The sequence below is a fragment of the Podarcis liolepis genome (assembly GCF_965112155.1).
Source record: "Podarcis liolepis genome assembly, chromosome: 1".
Classification (NCBI taxonomy): Eukaryota; Metazoa; Chordata; class Lepidosauria; order Squamata; family Lacertidae; genus Podarcis; species Podarcis liolepis.
The window spans coordinates 27,751,808-27,774,760 of record NC_139554.1 but is presented as its reverse complement, the minus strand read 5'-3'; the positions used below and the strand labels follow the sequence as shown (position 1 = coordinate 27,774,760).

The 22,953-nt window shown below is 41.7% G+C and overlaps 1 protein-coding gene and 1 long non-coding RNA gene across 2 annotated transcripts in view; one reads left to right on the top strand and one right to left on the bottom strand.

The window, feature by feature from the left end:
* The window catches only part of TSHR (thyroid stimulating hormone receptor), a 57,461-nt gene that overhangs the window by 9,185 nt on the left and 25,323 nt on the right, over positions 1-22,953 (top strand). The window contains exons 3-8 of the mRNA XM_083503925.1: positions 13,296-13,367; positions 14,778-14,852; positions 17,815-17,889; positions 19,468-19,560; positions 20,434-20,511; positions 21,038-21,106. Of these exons, the coding sequence (XP_083360051.1) occupies positions 13,296-13,367; positions 14,778-14,852; positions 17,815-17,889; positions 19,468-19,560; positions 20,434-20,511; positions 21,038-21,106 (462 nt within the window). The remainder of the gene's footprint in view (positions 1-13,295; positions 13,368-14,777; positions 14,853-17,814; positions 17,890-19,467; positions 19,561-20,433; positions 20,512-21,037; positions 21,107-22,953) is intronic.
* Positions 19,468-22,524, bottom strand: LOC310707300. The gene is made up of 3 exons (XR_014526420.1): positions 22,459-22,524; positions 20,432-20,597; positions 19,468-19,546 (listed from the first exon to the last, which is right to left on the bottom strand). It is a non-coding gene; the product is annotated as an uncharacterized lncRNA (long non-coding RNA).

The following is a 22,953-nucleotide window of genomic DNA, read 5'->3' as shown; positions in this document are numbered from 1 at the left end:
ATCCAAAAATCACATTGGTTTTGCTCAATCAGGTCAAGTTTTTGAGCTATGGCCACATGTCTTTTTTTACGTTTTTGTTCACATGTACGCTTATGTGGAGCATTTTAGAAGAAGTTGGTGGGGGTAAAATGCCTTGTCAAATAATTGTTTTGATTGGAAATGATTATTTTAATGACAAGAAGTTTTCAGGTCCGATAGTTCTGGGTGATTATGTCGAAAACGGATCAGTTTGAAGTTATAAAACCTCGAAATCTTCCATAAATTGGTCCAGCAAAGCATGAAGTTGGGGGATCAAAACTAAGTTAATGGGGCAGCCGCCCCACAAAGTATCCTGATCTTCAATCAGCACGTCGTCCTGTAGCTCATTGTGATGAAATTCCAGTGCCTATCTTTGGAGAACTTCCTGACATTAGTGACGAAGATGCCTCCAGTGTTGAAGGACATGAAGAAGAAGAAGTGGTTCTTGAAGATGATGCTCCACATCCGTTTTCCCAAAAGGAGTTGAATGATCTAATTCGCGACCTCAGCTTGTCAAAGGACTCTGCCGAACTGTTGGCATCCAGATTGAAGGAAAAAAACCTCCTCTCTGACAGTGCTCGCATCAGCTTCTTATGCAACAGGCATCAAGAGTACCTCCGTTTTTTCTCGGAAGAGAAGGACTTGGTGTACTGTGCAGATATTGTGCAGCTTCTGCTCAAGCTTGGAGTGCCACAGTACGAACCCAAAGATTGGAGACTGTTCATTGACAGCAGCAAGCGATCACTGAAATGTGTTCTGCTACACAACGGCAACCAGTTTGCCTCTATACCCCTGGCTCACTCGACTACACTGAAGGAGAACTATGAAGCGGTGAAGTATGTGCTGGAGAAAATTGGTTATGATCAGCATAAGTGGTTTATTTGTGTTGACCTGAAGATGGTGAACTTTTTGTTGGGACAACAGTCTGCCTTCACCAAGTACCCATGTTTTCTGTGCATGTGGGATAGTAGGGACTGTGCTCAGCATTACACGAAGAAGGACTGGCCTGTGCGGGAGGAATTGGTACCTTGCAAAGAAAGGAACGTCATCAACGACCCTCTGGTGGACAGAGACAGAATACTCTTCCCACTGCTGCACATCAAGCTCGGCTTAATCAAGCAGTTCACCAAGGCTCTGGACAAGGATGGTGACTGCTTCATTTACTTGTGCCAGGCTTTTCCAGGGTTGACCATGGAGAAGTTGAAAGCTGGCATCTTTGACGGTCCTCAGATCCGTCAGCTCATCAGAGATCCAGAGTTTGGAAACTCAATGAACGAAGTGGAACTGGAAGTGTGGAAGGCATTTGTTCTGGTAGTGAAGAACTTTCTTGGCAACAATAAGGCCAGAAACTACGCAGAACTTGTCAACAACATGCTGACTGCTTTCAGAAACCTGGGCTGCAACATGAGCGTCAAGATGCATTACCTATTTTCACATCTGGACCGGTTTCCTGAGAACCTGGGTTCAATGAGTGATGAGCAGGGGGAGAGATTCCATCAGGACATGAAAGAGATGGAGACCAGGTATCAGGGTCGCTGGGACGCAGTCATGATGGCTGACTACTGTTGGACTCTGAAGAGAGACCTCCGTGCTGCTGAGCATTCCAGGAGTTCCAAGAAACAGAAGTTCAAGCCCTGAAGTTTGAAAAATGGTGAAGCAACATGCAATTTATGTGTCCTTACCTTTATCAATGCCCACCATTCAGTTTACAGAAAACCTGACCTGATGGAGAGAAACAGATGCCATTTCCTGATTCAGCAGTGCAAAAATACCCTAAATCAGTTGTAGAAATCTAGACAACATTCAAAAAGTAAAAAATTGTTGCCCAGTGTTATTGATGTGTCAGCTGGATAAAGATGGAATACAGGCAGTGACCATTTTAGGCATGTTCCAACTGATGCATGACCGCCAACACACAGGTCCTTTTGGACCCGGAAGAAGGAGGAGAGGGGGTGAGGCAGGGGCATAATGGGGCAGGGTGAGTTTATGCGTGCCCCACTGACACACGCTTTGACCATCAACCTCACCAAGAAACTTGCACAGGTACAGACTGATATCTTCTTCTGAAGAAGTGTGCTTGCACACGAAAGCTCATACCAAGAACTAACTTAGTTGGTCTTTAAGGTGCTACTGGAAGGAATTTTTTTATTTTGACCTGCAATGTAACCCCCACAGAAACGGGGAATTTCCTGTATTTTTTTGAGTCCTCTTGCACCAGCTGGAAAGGAACCAACAATGGGGGATCTTTTTTGCCCTTGCATGATCAGAGGCCTTGACCAATAGAGCACAACAAATGGTTACTTCCACCAGTGTCCCACTGTATCTCTTTACATGGGATGGACAAGTATTTTATCTGTGACTGCAGTATTTACTATGTGAGGAACTCTCACATACTGCAACGGGTGATTTCAAATGTGGATGTCAAGGACAGTACCGATGGTATAATGAGGCTGAGGCATAAGAACTTGAGAGCTTCAAATGGAATAATTGGACCATACACCAATAATAGTAATAACACCACATTTGCAAACAGATGTGGAAATGTGGAGAACTGAATGTAAGACAGGAAAAATGAGGAAACCAAAATTGGTAGATCTGCCCATGCCATTCCTGCTCTCCTTCCTCCCACAATGGGGAATGTGTGAGGGGGGGATGTTCAAACAGCTTCAGTAATCTTTCCAAAATGTATTGAAACCAACATTTGTTTTCTCCTGCTCTAGAAGCTTGTTTTCTCCTGCTCTGGAGAGTAGGACCCAAACCAAGGGATTCAAGTTACAAGAAAGGACATCCCGGCTAAACATCGGGAAGAGCTTTTTGACACTAAGAGCTGTTCGATAGTGGAACAGAGTCAGGAGGTTGTGGGCTCTTCTTCTTTAGAGGTTTTTAAGCAGAGGTTGGATGGTTTTAGCTGAGATTCCTGCATTGCACGGGGTCAGACAATGACTCTACAATTCTATGATTATTTCCACCCCTTTCATTTATTTGGATCTAAATCTAGGTCTCTCTCCCCCCACCCTTAGTTACACTTCACAATGTGTAACTAAGAAACTGGAGCAAAATAAACCTCTTGTTGTTCTGCACAAGGTCGTGGTAGGTGCTTGGGAGATCAGCAGACTGTGAACACTGCAATCGTTTTTCAGAAGTTATATGTAAGCACCTGTGTGGAGCTTTCTGATGAAACACACACACACACACACACACACACACACACGATTTGATACAAGGCATGGTGAAGGGCTGTATTTACAAGAGTTTTGTGTGCAGAAGGTCCCGTCTTCAGACCCTTGTTTAAAACTCTGGAAAGCTGCTATCATTAAGCATAGACAATATTATCATGAGGCAGATGGACTCAATGCAAAGAAACTTTCTATGGTCCCATGTTCTATCTATGCTGGGGCCTGAGTTTCATAGAGGCCTGTCACCTCCTTTCCCACACTTGAGGTGAATGAAAGACAGATACAGCTCTCCCCCATTTTCTTCTGTATCTTCTTCTCAGTTCACTTATGAGTTTGGGGCCACAAGTTGAGGAGGGTGCCAGACTGTGCTCAGTGGCTGTTCCCTCCCCCCCCCCTTCAGTTTATACTGTCTGCATTGAGCTGTGGTGGTAAAAAGCAGTTGCCTGCAACCTTTCTTTGCAAGGTTCTGCAGGTTGTTTGGTTACTAACTGCAAAAAAAAAAAGGTGATCTTCAACTTGCTTTGAAGTATGTTTCTTTTTTGGTTTTTGCTTTGATATCATTTATGCTAAGTAAGAATCAGCGGAGCAGAGCTTTACTTTGGGGCAACATTACTTTGAATACTATAAACCAGCGGTGTAGCTAGCTGCTTGGGCACCTGGAGCAGTGCACATGCCGTGCACCCAGGGGTGGGGTGGGCCGCCCAGGGGGGCGATCGGCGTGGCGATCCCCACCCAGGGGGGATTTTGTCACCCCCCCTATTAGATGACACCCGTGGTGGACCACACCCACTTGCCCCCCTTTCTCCGCCACTGCTATAAACACTACTATATAAATCACATAAACTGTGAGAGGTCAGCCGGGATAAATGTTTTATCGATAGCTTTTCTTTGTTGTTTTTAAAAGATAAAAATGGACGTTCTGAAATATAGAATGCATACCCAAAGCTAAAAGCTGCTACAAAACAAAACACAAATTAAAAGTACAGTTGTACCTTGGTTTGCAACCGCTTTGTTTTACAACCACATCAAACCCGGAAGTGTGTGTCCCTTTTTTTGGATTACCGTGGTACCTCGGGTTAAGTACTTAATTTGTTCCGGAGGTCCGTTCTTAGCCTGAAACTGTTCTTAACCTGAAGCACCACTTTAGGTAATGGGGCCTCCTGCTGCCGCCGCGCCACCAGAGCACGATTTCTGTTCTCATCCTGAAGCAAAGTTCTTAACCTGAAGCACTATTTCTGGGTTAGCGGAGTCTGTAACCTGAAGCGTATGTAACCTGAAGCATGTGTAACCTGAGGTACCACTGTATTTGTAGTGAAAGTCTCCACCCATTACTTGGAAATGGGCTGTATAATTTTTTCCAGAATCTGTATGATGTATTACTGTATTTTAATATTTGGTTGGAGGCCTCCCAGAGTGGCTAGGGAAGCCCAGCCAGATGGGTGGGGTATAAATATATTGTTGTTATTATTATTATTATTATTATTATTATTATTATTATTATTATTGTTATTATTATCAGTTCCTGCGCATGCAATTGGTCACTAGTGATGGGCGAATGCTACTTAAGATTTCCTGGCAAGGTGCCGCTGGAGAGTAATCCTCTGTAGCATTTAACCATAGGAAAAGGCATAGAAATGGTGTGAGGCTAGCCAGACCTTAAAGGAGGAATCCGTCCTTCCTGAGCGGTGGAGAAGGCCAGCAGCAAGCCACAACCAGAAGACCTGTGAGACTGAGCCCCAGGAAGAGATGGTACTCAGAAGAAGTGCCACACTGGATCCCTATTTCCTTATCCCCATGTAAGAAAAACATGGTGCACATCTCTCAGTCTGCTTGATCCCTGGGCAAGTAGGAGATGCAGGCAAGAATTAGTAGTTGTGCATGCAGTAATTCTCAGGTTTTGACATGTATGTGTGGGAGAGCAGAGCTTTCCAAACTGTACATTGTGACATGTGAGTGTGTCAGCTGCAATGTGTAGGTGTGTCGCACGAATGCTCCCCATGCCTCTACCGGGACTGGAAAGGGGTAAGTTTGACTGGACTACTGTGTCGCAAATGCTGCATGTCTGAAAGTGTACCACCAACATGAAAAGTTTGGAAAGTACTGTTGTAGAGCGTAGCAGCCGGGTCCCCAACATCACACCTGCACCAAGCCCCATAAGTCCTCTGGGTGGTCCTGCAAAGCTCACTGTGGGAGTGGGAGAGGTGCTGAAGGTACTTCTCCCCCAGGGTGCTATTTAGGCTAGAGCCAGCCCTGGTCCCACTTCTGCTATAGAGTGAAAAAATACTGTGTCACTGAGAACCAGCTGAAAGCCAATGGAGCCCTGTTGGAAATAGAGGTGGCAACTAAGGTTGCCATACAGTGGTGCCTCGCAAGACGAAAAGAATCCGTTCCGTGATTCTCTTCGTCTAGCGGTTTTTTCGTCTTGCGAAGCAAGCCCATTGACAGATTAGAGGATTAGCGCTATTAGCGGCTTTTAGCGGCTTTTAGCGGCTTTTAGCGGCTTATCTGCTGATCGGATCAGCTGATAAGCGGCTTAGAAAAAAGGGGGAGGAAAAAAACCCCGCAGGAACTCGCAAGACATTTTCGTCTTGCGAAGCAAGCCCATAGGGGGATCGTTTTGCGAAGCACCTCCAAAACGGAAAACTCTTTCGTCTAGCGAGTTTTCCGTCTTGCGAGGCATTCGTCTTGCGGGGCACCATTGTATTTCAAAAAGTAAAAACTAGCACACCCCAAAATTGTTGAGGCTTCTTTTTTTAGGAAACCCCCAAAATTGAACGTATGGCATTCCTAGTGACAACCTTACTGCAAACAGATGTCATGAATTAAAGGTTTCAGGGCCAGCCAATTTAAACTGAGCAAGAAGCAGCCAGTCCAACCTTTCGCCAATTTGGTTGTGAACTAAAAACAAAAATGCTGATTCTAAAAAAAGAAACAGAGGAATGTAGCCAGGTATTCTCCCCCAGTGCTAATTTTCAAATATGACCCATTTTGAAATTCATTCCATTGTATCTTGTTCATTCAACTTGCATTTTTTCCCCATAAAATGGCCTTCGTAAAACGTAACAGTGTATGAAAAATAAAAGCCCAGCAAATTACACCATTAAATCAGATTTAAGTGCAACGAAAGAGGGCAACCCCAATATTTTGCCAGAATTATGTGAGGAATTGTGCCAAGTCAGAGTGGCTATGCAAAGAAGGTTAATATAGTTTGGTTTATTTCTCACAGGCTGAAAAAGAGGTCACGGATCAAGAGAATGTTGGATTTGTGGGATGTGTTGGTTTTTTAACCCTGTGTAATTCACTCTGTGAAGCTGTTGGTTGAAGAGGTGGGGGGGGGGAGAGAATTCGTCTAAATAAAGAAACTTCAAAGAAACTTCAAAAGCTGAAAAATCACTGACATCTTCAGAGGGAGGGAGTGGGACCCCAATGCCCCAATGCCCCGTGGCTTCTATCCACCAGAAGATATTTGTTCAGTTTTGTGGGGTGTGTTTTATGGAACTCCCCTCTAATTGAGGTTGGATTGGCCCCTTCCTGTTGAGCTTCCAGCACCTGCTGAAGAACCGTTTTTTAAAAAAAATAAAATCGAGCAAGCATTTTAATTAAAGTCTGATTTTATAGTTTTAACCAATTTCTACTGTATTCTTGTACACCACTTATTGATTATTGTAGGTAAGCAATATATAAATTGTTTAAATAAATAAAATGCTGGGGCCATATAAAATAGAGAATACAACACCGATCTTGCTCTGTTTGCACTGGCTGCCCAATTGTTTCTGGACTCGAAACAAAGTGCTGGCATTGATCTTTCAGAAGCCTAATAAGGACCAGATCATCTCAGAAACTGCCTTCTCCCAGATGACCCTGCCCAGCCTTTTATGACTGGCCTCGGAAGCCATGTTTTCTGTGCCATAATACCATGAGATCAGCCAGGCAGCTAGGCGGGTAGATATAGCTATGAGATAATACCCACAGTAGGACTTTGTGGGCAGCTCAAGATGCTGTCTTCAGAGTGCCTGAGAGTATTGCAATGTTCTTTTTTTAAAAAAAAAAAGTTAACAGAAGAAGAAGAAGAAAAGTTTGGATTTGATATCCCGCTTTATCACTACCTTAAGGAGTCTCAAGGCGGCTAACAATCTCCTTTCCCTTCCTTTTCATTTACTTATTTTTGAAGTCATCGTGCAGTTCTTAGGTGCTCTGTAGGCAGCCTCCCTGGCTGCCCCCACTTTGGGCATTCTTCCATAGACATTCAAGGAAGCACAGGAAAGCCAAAGAGGTGCCTGAGGGTGGCATAAATCTATGCTTGAAAACGTGTTTGTTTGTTTTTAAGCACACCTTGTAATTTTATTCAGGTAATGACAAAATGACAAATCTTCCTTCCACACCTGAAAACAACTAAAAAATTCCCCCTGCTTTCATTGAGGATGGGAAAAGATTTGCACAACTGTGGTCATGGATTCAGCACAGCACAAAATTACATACATTACAATGGGAACAGGTTATTGCACAGCTGATACTAAATGAGATCTGGTGGGAAATACAGTGGTACCTCGGGTTACAGACGCTTCAGGTTACAGACTCCACTAACCCAGAAATAGTACCTCGGGTTAAGAACTTTGCTTCAGGATGAGAACAGAAATCGTGCAGCGGCTACACAGCAGCAGCAGGAGGCCCCTTTAGCTAAAGTGGTGCTTCAGGTTAAGAACAGTTTCAGGTTAAGAACGGACCTCCGGAACGAATTAAGTTCTTAACCCGAGGTACCACTGTAGAAGGAAGGTAGGGATCCCTTTTTACTGTGCTACTGAATCTAGACAGTAGATGGCAGCAGGCTTCTGAATCTGCTGCAAAAGCAACAGTGTACTCTATATGTGATCATCTAATCAGAATTATAGAATCTCAGAGTTGGAAGGGACCCCATGGGTTCCCTAGTCCAAGCCTCTGCAATGCAGGAATCTCAGCTATAGCATCCATGGCAGATGGTCACCCAACCTCTGCTTAAAAACCTCCAAGGAAGGAGAGTCCACCACTTCTCGTGGGAGTCTGTTCCACTGCTGAACAGCTCTTAATGCCAGAAAGTTTTTTCCCCGAATGTTTAGTCGGAATCTCCTTTCTTGCAACTTGAAGCCATTGCCCCGAGTCCTACCCTCAAGAGCCCTTAATATAGTTGAAGATGGCTATCTTATCTCCTCTCAGTCTCCTCTTTTCCAGGCTAAACATACTAAGCGTTTCCGAATTTTGTGATACAGCTTTCCAGCAAAAAATTGTGCACAATGATACAGTGAAAATAACATATAAATTATATTAATGAAAATAACTTTTTAATGTGTAAAAGTGTGTTTCCTGAGTTGCAGACTATTTATTTAGTTCCAAAGCGGTAACTTCTCTTGGATTGGATGGAATCATCTAATTAAAAAGTGAAGAAAGGGCACGAAACTAGAGATGAGTTGGAATCTCAGGTGGTGGCTAGTTAAGCAGAAATTCCACCAGGAAGGTGGAATCCTTTGGGCACTAGTAGACAGTAATCTTGGTTTGTTTTCATTGTATCTCAGAGGACAGTCGAATATGGAATCCTGATCAGATCGAAACAATGATGGCAGAAATGTTAAGTGGCACTGTCTATAAATGAACTTGCAAAACAAATGGGAATATATTTTGAAAAGAAGAAATATTTATCTTGAAATAAGAAAATAGGCAACCTAATTCTATGCATGTTGACTCAAGATATTCCTGCTGAATTCAAAAGGGCTTACTCGCAGGATTGCAGTCAAAAACTGTATACCCCCCCCCCCAAAAAAAAAGAATTATGGGAATTGTAGTTTGCTCCTCACATAGTTATAATTCCTAACAAACTACAGTTTCTAGGATTTGGCGGGGTGTGTGTTTGTGCTTTGAATATGCTTTAAACGTATGGCGTGTGTACTCAGCCTAGGTAAATTTTATGAAGAATTGCAATATGTAGTAAAATAAAGACCATAAAATAAGTCACCTTGTTGAGCAACTCTTAGTCACTATTCATTTCTCAAGTTTTGTATACAGTGCAGTATGAACCTACTCTAATTGAGATAATCTGGTAATGATGTTAGTGGAGGAAAGGAAATATTTCAAGTGGGTGGGAATATTTGCATGAATTCTTCATGAATGAGCATTTCTGTTCACGAACTATGTTAGTGCAGAAAGGTATGGCTAGCAAATATTTTAAGCAAAGCCTCCCCTGCAAAGATGTGCAAACAATTTGCCTAGTTACATTTATGTCAAACCTATTCATTTTTATTCATTGTGAACCTATTCATTATTATTCATTTATTTGAAACATTTATGTCCCCTGTCTTTCCAAAAAAGTTTGAAGCGGCTAAGGAAGAGATCAAAATATAACATACATGGTTTTAAAAACATAAAGCCAAAATACAAAATTATGTCAATATTTAGATGACCGAATACCAACTATTATGTTTTTATAAGATGAATTTTGAGTGGATTCACATCACCATTCTTCCATACTGAGGATATTCTTGTAGGCAGGTTTCCTAATAAATCAATGAGAATACCTGCTGGGTTAGGTTTTGTTGTGTGTGTATGTTCAGAGGTATTGTTGATGCTGCAGTGTTGCAATTACAGGGACAGCCTTTATAAATTTTTTAATCTACCTATGACTAGGAATTAGAATATTTCACTCGTTCTACTACTTTAATGTTTCGCTGGTTCTTCTCTGCAGTTTGCTCTCATCAGTATCCCATTTTTGAATTCTGGTTTCAACAAAAGAATTTTTTTTAATTAATTTCAATTCAATTCAATTTGGTTTCAACTCCTCCAGCTCATTTGCATTCTTCTATCCCTCTGTATGACTGATGCACACTAGTAAATATACAAAAAATAACTTTGCTGTACATGAGGATTACCTGAAAATTGCTTTTTTGCATGCATGCATCATAAAGTGGTTCATGTCAGGGCAACCCCCCCCCCCCTTAATTTCGCATATATGCTCACGGGGTCTGAACTGGTGGTGGCTGACCAGGAATGAGACCTTGCAGTCATAGTAGATTACCCTGATGCAGACATTGACCCAGTGTTCAGCAGCTGTGAAAAAGGCAAACGGCAAGCTGGGGTCATTCGGAATCCAATATCTTGACGCTGTTATACAGATCTGCAGTGCAGCTGCATTTGGAATATTATGTACAGTTCTGGTCTCCAAGCTGCAAAAACAAGTTGGAAAAGATTCAGAAAAGGACAACCAAAATGATCAAGGGGATGGAGCAGCTCCCCTACATAGGTGCCAACTCCCTGGGTGCCCAAGCACCCACCAAATTCCCCATGAAGGGACTGGACACCCACACATTTCGGTGTCAGGGCCATGCACGCTGCATGGCACCCACGGACCAGGCACCCACGGTCATGGGGCCAAGCTTGGTACTCCTGCTCCCCTATACAGAAAGATTACAGCATTTGTGACTGTTCAGTTTAGAAAAATGGGAAGAGGTGATATGACAAGAGGTTTATAAAACTATTCATGGCATGGAGAAAGTGGACAGAAAATATGTTTTCTCCCTCTTTCATAACACTAGAACTCGTGGACATCAAGTGATTCAGGACAGATGAAAGAAAGTCGTTTCTCAGGCAATGAAACTCACTAAGCAGAAGACGCAATGGTGGCTACCAACCTAGCCAGCTTTAAAAGAAAACTTCATGGAAGAGAGGGCTATTGATAGCTACTAGCCATGATGGTTATATTCTGGCGCTGTGGTTTAAACCACTGAGCCTCTTGGGCTTGCTGATCAGAAGATCAGCGGTTCGAATCTCCGCTGTAGGGTGAGCTCCTGTTGCTCGGTCCCAGCTCCTGCCAAACTAGCAGTTTGAAAGCACGCCAGTGCAAGCAGATAACTAGGTACCACTGCGGCAGGAAGGTAAACACCGTTTCCATGCACTCTGGCACTCATCACGGTCTTCCGTGTGCCAGTAGCGGTTTAGTCCTGCTGGCCACATGACCCGGAAAGCTGTCTGTGGACAAACGCCGGCTCCCTCAGCCCGTAAAGCGAGATGAGCACTGCAACCTCATAGTCGCCTTTGATTGGACTTAACCATCCAGGGGTCCTTTACCTTTTTACCTTTACCTTATTCCGCCTGCACAGTTGGAGGCAGTAGTTCTTCTGAATGCCAGTTGCTCCAAACCACAGGAGGGGAGAGGGTCTTGGGCTGTAGCCTTGCTTGCAGCTTTCCCACAGGTATCTAGTTGGTCCCTGTGAGACCAGGATGCTGGACTTAGATGAGCTATAGACCTGATCCAGCAGGCTCTTCTTATGTTTTTAGCTTCTTATGTTGCACTATTTAATCAATGCCCAATGAATGGAGATAATGAAAGGGCATGAAGTACTCTGTACAAAATTCAGAAATTAAAAAATGGAACAATTAGTCATTCCTGATGCATTGTTTTGACTTTAGAAACAAGACTAGCTAATTCAGAAGTGCTCTACAAGCTTTTGGATGTTTCATTGTTACGACTTCCTCCAGTAATGGTTTATGGTCATTGATTGTAGGCATGACAGTTCCTCCATTAACTTATCATAACTTATTCGTAAGTCATTGAGAGATTTCTGCTGTGAATAACAGGATTTGGCACTAGGAATGCCCGGATTTGAAATACTTACTTTAATATCGACATTGCCTTGCCCTTTGTGATTGTTGTTGAAATTAACCATAAAGTATTAGTTACAGATAGGTAGCCGTGTTGGTCTGCCATAGTCAAAATAAAAGAATTCCTTCCAGTAGCACCTTAAAGACCAACTAAGTTAGTTCTTGGTATGAGCTTTCATGTGCATGCACACTGTGTATCTGAAGAAGTGTGCATGCACATGAAAGCTCATACCAAGAACTAACTTAGTTGGTCTTTAAGGTGCTACTGGAAGGAATTCTTTTATAAAGTATTAGATGTTCTGTCTAAAGCAGGCATCCCCAAACCCGGCCCTCCAGATGTTTTGGGACTACAATTCCCATCATCACTGATCACTGGTCCTGTTAGCTGGTGATGATGAGAGTTGTAGTCCCAAAACATCTGGAGGGCCGAGTTTGGGGGTGCCTGGTTTAAAGGGTTTCCTTTCAACATTTTGGAAAATATTTGTGGAAGATACTACGGTAAGGAGTGGGGAGTTTTTAATAGATGTCATATTAATAGCTTTTCATCCTGCTTCCTAAGTGAATAAATAATACATTTCAGTCTGTCACACAGATTTCAGCCTTCCTATTCCACTAATCCTATTGTTTTGAGTGTATTTAGTATAATTAATTGTGCAGATGTGGTAAAGCCATGAAGACTGACATTATTAGACAAAAATTCTACCAGCTGCAATATGAGGCATAATAAACAACTTTTTTAAAAAAAACACAACTTTTTTTAAGAATAGGTACATTTGGGGAGCTGTTCCATGGTGTACAGATTTAGCAATGAACCCATTAAGCTATGTGTCCTGATCTAGCAGGTGTCTTTTTATGTTCTTAATATTTAGTTAAAAACAACAAGGAATCCTACAAAGTAGGGAAAGAGAGGGAAACATGCTAAAATTTATTGTTGAAATGTGATTTAGAGGATACAAAGATATGCAAAACCATACCAGCATTATTTTTCTCTTTGAGGAAGGGGACTGTATAGTATATGGAAGAGGCACAACTGGATCGTTCACTATTTTTATTTTTTACTTTAAAGCAGCTTAACATAAAGTCTGCCTTTGATTTGAACTGTGGCACTGGAAGAGATTGTGTTCCCCATTTACCATGACCCTATCCCAAATCAAATCAAATTCTGGGGAAAGTCTCATCATGATTGTACTCTAATTTAGTGTTATGCCATGCCTCCAAGGCAGCCAATATCGGACCCCAATGGCAGCCATTTTGTGCCTGGCGCCCCCAGCACTCTCTTAAAATTCAAAATGTGACCCCTGGCCCAAACGCTGCTGACCCCTGTCATATACTCTCATCATATTCTCTCATCTCCACCTGCCTTGTGTCTGTAATCATTTCTCCTTCTACCCCCAACATAAGTTCCACTCTGCTCTGAGAAACGGAAAAAGGTTTTTTAATCTGTAAGTCTCTTGAACTAACAGAGTTTTGTTTCTACAGGAGGTTTATGGAAACCCATTTGAGAATAATTCCTACAGAAGCATTCTCCAATCTTCCCAACATCTCCAGGATGTAAGTTCCAACCCCCAATGTGTTTTTATATTAAAATGGGGTGAAGCATTAAAAGCAACTTTGGTAGCTCAGAATGTTAGCAGAATTAGCTGAATAAAGCTGACTGAATCCAAGAATTAAAAAAACCAAAAAACCCAGGCAAACTTGACTGAGTAACAAACAGATGAGGTGAACAAAATGGTTCAGGCCTGATGTCAATAGGCAGGAAGTTCCAAAGTGTGGGTGCCAAAATGAAATAAATTAATAATACACCAGGGATGTTGCCCTCCACACGTTATTGGAATCGTAATTCATCAGCCTCTGCCATGGTAGCCAATGCTTAAGGATGATTGGAATTGGAGTCCAGCAACATCTGAAGGACCATAGCTTCCCTATCACTGCTATGTCCAGACCAAACAAATATTCCATGGTCCTACCTGGTTGCTAAGTAACACCCTGCCACCAACACAAGCTTGCCTTGCAACCGTAGTTCTCTGGACGCAATCAGAACTGTTATTTATCTCTGCAGCCAGATGTTGCATTACTAACTGCTTTAAAAACCATAAGTACAAATTAACCTTTTGATCACACATTTTGGTGTGATTCCCCTGCCATCATTACTCTAACGCAGATTACTGGTCCATTTATTCCATGCTGAAGAAGGCTTGCAAGAGCCTTGCACAGATGTGGTTCACCAAGTAGGGTGGAACTCCTATGCTAGCTTCCTGGCAGGTTGGTCACTATTATTGCTTACTGGGAGTGGGGAGGTTGGCATGGTGGAAACAAGAGCCAGTCTAGGGCTGCTGTTGGTTCATGTGTACCGTGCCAATGTCCCCTCTCAGAAAGTAACAGTGACCCATCTGCTGGGAAACTAGCGTAATGGCCCCACCAGGGAAGACACTTCTGCCTCTGCATAGGGAATTGGATTCCCTGAAACTGAAAGCACTGCGGTTAGTTTTAATGATAGTTTATCTGAACCAGCCAAGATTGAGAACTGCAGTTTGCATTTGGCTTGTTCAGACAAACCATAGTTAAAACTAGCCACTGTCTGTCCCAGTTCAGAGATAACAGCAGACTGTGGTTACTTGAATGTAGAAGCAAATCCTTGCAGCTGTGTCAAAAGAGGAGGAGATTATGCAGAAGTCCAAGGCACCAACTTGTTGTTTAGAATTCCATTCCAACATAGCCAATCGAAAACAATGAAAGAAAAGAGGGGCAGCTAACCTCCCGTTGTGGTTGGACTCCAGCTCCCATCAGCTCCAACCAAAATGATCAGGGACAATGGGACTTATAGCCCAAAATCTGGGGGGCACAACATTGACTCTCCCTGGAGCAGAGGAATACTTACAGAGAACAGATACAATGAACTCAGCTCATAGATTTCCATCGGCCTTTGTGTATGACCTCCCTTCCCCTTTTTCTTCCATGCAGCTATATCACCATAGATGCAGTGCTGCAGATGCTGGAGGCTCATTCTTTCAGAAATCTAAACAAAGTCACGCATATGTAAGTAGATGGAAATCCTTGAATAATTTGAACTGGTCCTATGATATGATGCAAAAGCAGCTGGTAAAATGTGTTAAGCTGGTTGTGTGAACTTGGCTACAGTAGATAAGCTCATAAAGTTAAGGTTATCAAGAGATGCATTTATCTCTTCAAAACTGTTAATTTTCAAACATCAATATTATTTTTTTACTATTTAAATAGCTAAATAAGAATGTCAGCTTCACAGCTCCCAAATCTGCTGCTTATTCCAAATCCCTATTCTCTCTTTTGGATATATATCTTCCAATGACTGCTTAACTATTTGGATGCCTGATTATTATCTTCCAAAGCAACTGCTCTATTCCCAGTTTAAGAATGTTCTCAAGGCAAATCTTAAAAAATGTAGTATAAGCACTGATAACTGGGGAACACTGGCCTGCAAGCGTTCCAGTTGGAGAACAGCCTTTACCAAAGGTGTCGTGGACTTTGAAGAAGCACGAACTCAGGGCACAAAGGAAAAACGAGCTAAGAGGAAGGCACGTTTGGCAAATCCACACCGTGATCAACTCCCACCTGGAAACCAATGTCCCCACTGTGGAAGGATGTGTGGATCCAGAATTGGCCTCCACAGTCACTTACGGACTCACTGCTATGTTCATGGAAGACAATCTTACTCGGCTACGAGTGATTGCCAAAAAAGAAACAATTAACTTTGTGGTGAACTAATAGTATATGCTTCAGTACATTTAATCTAGGGGAAAATATACCAGCTATAGAAGAAAACCCATAGATGAAAATGAATAAAAACTACGTTACCAAAAAAGAAAAAAAATGAATGAAAACCCATATTCATACAACAGCAGTTACAATGAACACCAATATGACATGCTAGTGCCATTAACTGGCTGGTTTGTTTTGCAGCTTTCGGAAAGTTGCATAATATTAATTTATCTCCACAGTCTATTTGCAAAGTGCTAGATTGTGCTGCTAAACAGGATTATGAAGCCCAAAGGACACACTCATCTAACCATACCTCTTGTCAATTAGGAGAAGAAAACTTAATTGGGAAAAGGTTAAAAGGTTTGACTATGCATGCCAGATATCATTCTGTGAGGGAAAGCCCTTCAGAAATGTGAGTGTTTTTATGAATTCTCTTCAGAGCCCCTTAGATCATTAGCATTAGTTGAATGTCACTGGCTTCTGTGTAATTATTCTCCAGAGGGCAAGGTCAGTTGGGGAATAAACAAATGCTGTCTGCTGTACGTACATTTATGTTACATTTCAGAAGCCTTACTTCTAAAATAATATTTAGCCACTATCATCATAGTTTGTTTAAAGATTGGTTTCAATTACTTTAAACAGTTTAGGGGGAAACCAGTCATGCAACAGAGGACTATTCAGAAGTGTATATATTTATATATGTGTTAACATTTATTTTTAAAGGAAAGCGAGTGAGTGAACACACCATTTGTATATTTTTAATGCTTTGTTTGTTTGTTTAATTGAGAACTTGTTCCTCATAAAAAGAGGGGCTAATTGCTCTGGCTCCGACAAGTGCTCAGAAAAAGGAGCGTAAGAATCATCTAGTCCAAAATTTTGTCTCAGACTATGAAAGGCAAAAATAGCTCCCGAGGCTCTCATAAGGAGGGCATGATAGGGGGTCATGGGTTGGCTGGATACAGAGGCTGGGGAACGCCCAGAGGAAGAAGGCTCGAAGCCAAAGGGGTGGTGGTGGGATGGATGAATGGTCAGAGGGAGAAGAAGGAGCAGGCTAGGAGGAGGAGGTGTCGGAAGCAGAAGAGGCAACAGGGTTTGGTGTGCCATTAAGTTAACAAAAGAAGTGGCTCTGTGCCAGAGGCCCAATGGGTCTCTATGTTAGTTAGAAAGGCAAAAGCCAGAGTTGAGGTGTGTGAGAGCTAGATGCTAGCAGCAAGCTGGGCAGCTGAGAGGCAGAGCCATGCCTGTTTTCGTCTGGAATCCAAGGCTTTGGCTATAGAAGAAGCAATACCTTCGTCTGGAATCCAAGGCTTTGGCTATGGAAGAAGCAATACCCTCACAGTGTTAATGCTGTGAGCCCATACATTGTAGGCTCAGGTTGTAGATATGTGTAAATAAACCATATATCATAAAGACACCACAGTCTCTGCTGTCCATCATTCCTAGGAAAGTGATCCCTGGAACCCGTGGAATCTTGTGCCATTCGGAGACTGGGGTGGCATGCAAGATAGAGAGATAGATAGATAGATCACACACGAATATTGTGGCTGGCTTTTCATTTTCTAGCACTGGCTTTTGCTTTTTGAATAGTGACATTCCAGGCAGGCCAGAAGGAATCCTGCCATATGGCAATGCTAAAATCCCCTGCATGCTTTGTTTTTATTGTTAATTAATTTAATATTCTTTCTGAACCCATATTCATAACTGAAATCTTTTTGCACATCAGAAAATCTTTTTTGTGCCTGACCTCGAAAACATTAAAAAACTGTTATTTTTTAACACAAAGGCCAACATATACAAAGACGAGCAGGCCAAAGTAGTGTTTCTTTTCTGTTACATAAGTGTAAAGGGGTCCAGAATCCAATCTTTTTAGAAAATTATGCTGATCATACCACCCAGAAAACAGGTCCTCTTGCTTTTGAGTGAGGTCAGCTTGTTACATGTTATTTGGACGAAACATTTGCTAATAGGCCATAGTTCACATGGAGCTCATTTATAAGAATGGACTTTTCAGTTCTCAGAATTTCATAGACCAAAGGTGTAGAGAGCATCTGTTTTGTGTGCAGGTTCAATACTCAGCATCTCGGGGGGGGGGGCAGGAGATACCCCTGTCTGAAACACTGAGCTAGACGGACCAGTGGTCTGACTCTGTATAAGGCATCTTCCTATAGTGGGTGGGTGGGTGGGTGTGGGTGTGTTTAATGTGAGGTGTGCAAGAACAGAAATACTAATGTTCTTTGTGGACATTTGATTGTATTTTGAACAGAGAAATCAGAAATGCCAGAAACCTACAATACATAGATCCCGAAGCCTTCATGAATCTCCCGTTGCTGAAATACCTGTAAGTACTGAAAACAAAAGCCTAGGGAATTGCTATTCTTGAAAGATTTGGGCGCTTCCTTGACCTCAGGGTTCTACCCGCCAACATTAGAGTTCAAAATAGGGATATTTTTTCATGCTTACAGCAGTGCCCCTGTTCTTATTCTATGGAGGCTTACTGCCAGGGCTTTTTTTCATCCAGAAGTCACCGGAACTCCGTTCCGACTCCTCTCAGGTGGGAACCGTTGCCATTCTAAGAGAACAAGAGAGGCAATAATGGTGAGTTCTGGCACTTCTTTTTCTAGGAAAATACCACTGCTTACTGGCGTTTTGGAAAAATGATCTACAAATATACAGGTTGAGCCTAGGTGAAGTATTACGCTGCCCCATCTCAGCTCTCCTGGGGAAACAAGTCAGTCCCCCCACCGCCAGATGTTTTCAAACTAACTCTGTCTCTCCCGGTCTGATGCACACTGCTAACCGATAACGCATTTTCACAAACACTGGATTACCACTTTTCTTATCTGGGCTGGGCGGGAGGAATCCTAGGCTGGATGTAGGCATATCAAAAAAAGTGTTTCAGGAAAACGCGTTGTAAAGTTTATTATGGGAAATCACGTTGGCGAAAGGCAGGACTCCACAGCGTCTTTTGGTGTCACAGTGTTATAACGCATATAAAACGCTTTTTCTTTACTAATGTAGCTGAGTCCCTAGACTTCCTCTGCCATTCAAAGGGTCAGCTGTCAACAGCAATAAATGAATCTCCCTAACAGATGAGATATACGTAGACTCTAGACTCAGATAAATCTCCTGTCCAGCCAGTTTTGACCATTGCAGCCTAGTCTTGCAGAGATGTCACTCTTATAATCAGGAATCACTGGCTTAGATGCTATCCTGGGAGGTCAACTAGTCCAATCCTTGCTCCCACAGGTATATGAACCTAATTCATATCAGTGGAACTTAGTTTGGCCTAGATTGTATAGTTATTGTTTTATTTTATTTATTTTTTTATAAAAAAAATTATTGGTTTTACAAAAAATTTTTATAGACAATACAAACAAATAAAGAAAAACAAACATGTATAATTTTGTATTCTTTTTTTCATAAACCTCACTTCTTCGACTCCCCCAAACCTCCCCTTTCTACATCCCAATTTCCAAAATTATTTCAGCAAATCCTAACACTTATTTTTATCAAATTTGTCCCTTATTTATTCTTTTCTTTTACTTAATCTTTTGCAGCTGTAATTCCCTTTTTTCTAAAACCTCAACATTTTAGCATTCATTAATTTTATAATATTTCTTAAGCTAAATTTTGAATTTCTTCCAATCTTCATCCGCCGTCTCTTTCCCCTGGTCGCGGATTCTGCCGGTCATTTCAGCCAGTCCCATATAGTCTATCACCTTCATTAGATTGTATAGTTATTGTTTTAAAGGCATATCTGCACTATCTTAAATCTTTTGCAATCGTACAGTATACCACTTAGAGCTATGCTGCTAAACAGCATATAAACTGTTTAAATAAATAAATAAATAATAAAAATGGATCTCTTTGTGTACATAGGCACACCATTTAATTCTCCTTCTCTGCTTTATTTCAGTGTGATCATGAACACTGGACTCAGAGTTTTCCCTGACCTCACGAAGATCAACTCAGTGACAGCAGATATGAACTTTTTGCTGCAAGTATCAGAGTTTCCCTTCTTCTTCGAGCGGCAGCCAATGAAGTTTATCAGGGCAGAGAAAAGTTGTAGTCCATTGTCTGCTGTGCACTGCTAGACTTCATGAAGGATAGAGGAGGAAAGAATCACAAGTGTTGTTTCCAGTGGCACCCTTTTTTAATCTGTTGTAATTTCTGCTCCCAGCCAGAGTTCACCAGAGAGCCTCTCTGCGTGTTACGGGTGCTCTAATTTGTTGCATAAATAGTACTGAAGAGGCCGCCCTTTGAAAACTGTAGAAAATCATGATGAAACTTCAGGAGGAGATGGTCTTCTTGACTGTTAAAGCACTTTGTTCTTCAAAACAAGTACCTTTAACTGGGTGAAGAAGACAATTGGGGGGGGCAGCAAAGCTGCTGAAGTGCTGGTATATTATTTTCTACATTGTTTATCCTTATTAGGATACTGCATCAGTTGAAATTTCCAGTTATCAAGGGCTGCCTCACATGCAGTACAGTGCAGTTGTCTAAATGTCTAAAGAAAAATTAAGCATGTACAGTGATACCTCGGGTTACATACGCTTCAGGTTACATACGCTTCAGGTTCCAGACTCCTCTAACCCAGAAATAGTGCTTCAGGTTAAGAACTTTGCTTCAGGATGAGAACAGAAATCGTGCTCCGGCGGCGCGGCAGCAGCAGGAGGCCCCATTAGCTAAAGTGGTGCTTCAGCTTAAGAACAGTTTCAGGTTAAGTATGGACCTCCAGAACGAATTAAGTACTTAACCTGAGGTACCACTGTATGTGTGTGTCATATCTATATCATCTATATCTATATCTATAATCACAGAGTTATCTTAACATATAATTGTATTTTATTGTAATACTAAGCCTTTCTCCTCTTTTTCACAGTGAAATGGCTGATAATCCATACATGATTTCGGTGCCTGCAAACGCATTCCATGGGCTATGCAACGAATCCCTTAGCCTGTATGTTGATGGGGCACAAGTTGTTTTCTCTTCCTCCTTTTCGTTTCAGTAGTTGTGAAGCAGTAGTTTAGCCTTAATGAGTAATGCTAAATAAGAAAATAGTTGTCAGTTGGAAAGATGATGGGCAGAGCAATCCTCAGGCGATGAGGGGGGGCTGTGTTTGGGAGAGGGGCCACTGTTTCCCAAGCCCTACTGAGCTTGCCCCTGCCAAGGCAGTAAGCAGGAGGTTTGGAATTTCACCCTGAGTTGTTTATTTCTTAAATGTTACCTCCCATTGGTTTCAGTGGGAAGAAAAATGAATAGGCCAAGATATAATGGAATTTCATATAATGCCATCAAAACCAAAAACATATAGGTGTTCAGATTCTCGTTAGGGGAAAGTATACTTTGGGTTTGGGGAGCAATGGGAACAAGCATTCCCATTGAGACTAAAGTAAGTTAGGACACAGTGTGCATGCAAAAAGTAAAAAAGCCTAGTTACAGTTGCGTCACATCAGCTAATAATCTATTTTTTGTTTGTTTACAGAAAGCTGTACAACAATGGGTTCACAAAGGTTGACGCCTATGCCTTCAATGGAACAAAGTTAGATTCTGTGTAAGTAATCAATAATACTTACCAATTGCATCATGCTTTCAGGTATTTAAAGAATATTGGATGCATTATCTAGTTGCACTCCTTACAGCAACTCTATAAAGTAGGTCAGTGCCATTATCCCTGTTATTTCTGATGGGGGAACTGAAACGGAGCGAGTTTGACTTGTCAAAGACCAGGTAGTGAGTTCATAGCAGATGTGAGATTCGAAACTGTTACATCACGATTTATTGCTCAGTCTCTTAAACACTTTACCACACCAGGTTCAATTAAGCACCTAACGACTTTTAAAAGTTTTCAAGTTTGGGTGAAACAGCATCTCATAGGGCTTGTGCACATTTGAGATGGGTCTGGCTTTGAAGCCATGTTTTCTCCATTCAGATTTTACCTCATTTGTTCACTCTGAAGGCAGACAGATGCCAACAACAGGTTTACACACATGCCCAGTTGCAGCTGAAGTTGAAATTAAATTTCTTATTCCCATCCATACTGGTAAATGCTCTCTTTTGTCTTTGTCTTCCAGTTTGTTTATTTGAATGTGTTAATTTTGCAGAAACGGGGCATGTGTTCAGGAGTCTGCTAAGCAGTGCTCACATCTTAAAAAATGAAAAATATCAACAAGCGGATTGCACAATAGCAAACACCTGGGAATGAACTCCCAATTCAACAAAAGCTTGCATGCACTTAATTTATGTTCAGCCCTGAAACTACAGGCATTTCCCATTCTAAAACAGAAAGATGCTTGTGCAGTAATTTACAGTGAATTCAATAGGAAATAAATGAAGCAAGGAGATTTGGAGAAATTGTTTTTCATTTTTCCAGGTTGTTTGGATTTTTTTAATTGCAAATTTATTAGGGGAAACACACAGCACAAAAAAATGAAGGGGAAAAGAGAACAAAACAAATAAATTTGTCAGCTCAACATTGTGTGTTTAGAAACAAAAAACCCACTGCAGTTGTGCAGTTGAACAAACTAACAACACCTGGAAGGCCACAGTTCCCTCTTCCCACTATATGGCATTGCAAAAAAAAGGGGGGGAGAGTTCTTTGTTCCCAAAAACACTTTCTCAAAAAGTCTTTAAATTATAAGGGCTGTTTAGAAAGTATGAGTTAAAAGCTACAAAATTTGATTGTTTCTTAATCAAATTACCATTGTCGAGTGAAATAATAAAAATATAGATGCACATGAGGGTACCATGGTGGTAGCGATGATTAAAATAGCTCCCATTTCAAGCTTTTTCAGGGCCTTAGAAAATCCTCTGGCTGCAATGGAACTAAACCTCTTGGAACCTCCATTTCATACTATTTGAAACAAAACAGCCACACCTCATCTGAAAATCTGACTTTGTGCTCACCATGAGTAACTTGTGTTTTTTGAAAAGGAACTCGTGTTTTTACAAGCTGGTCATTTCCAGGCACCTGTAGAAACAAAGTATAAATCTCCTTTAACAGAATATTCAAGGCTAGCTTTAATCTAAGTGCTAAGCTAAACACTCAGGCTAATTGTGCCGTAGTCTTAGCAGATCATGCCAAATGAATAAGCAAAAAATCACTGCTTGCTGTGCAGTTGATTCTATTCTATTCTTTGTAGGTGCGGACACTTACATTTGCTTACTTCTTCATATGCACACACGTACAAAACTGCTGCCAGTCAGTGTAGACAACATTAGACTAGATGGTCTGACTCATTATAAGGCAGCTTCCTGCATTCCTAACCCTTTGCAGCACCAAACTACATGACAAAATGTCCCACCTGGTTTAGCCTAACTTTCCTGGTTTGTCACCTGAATTGGCTTGCAAGCATTTTTGTAGTATCATTTTCATCCCTACTGTGGACCATACTTTATTTT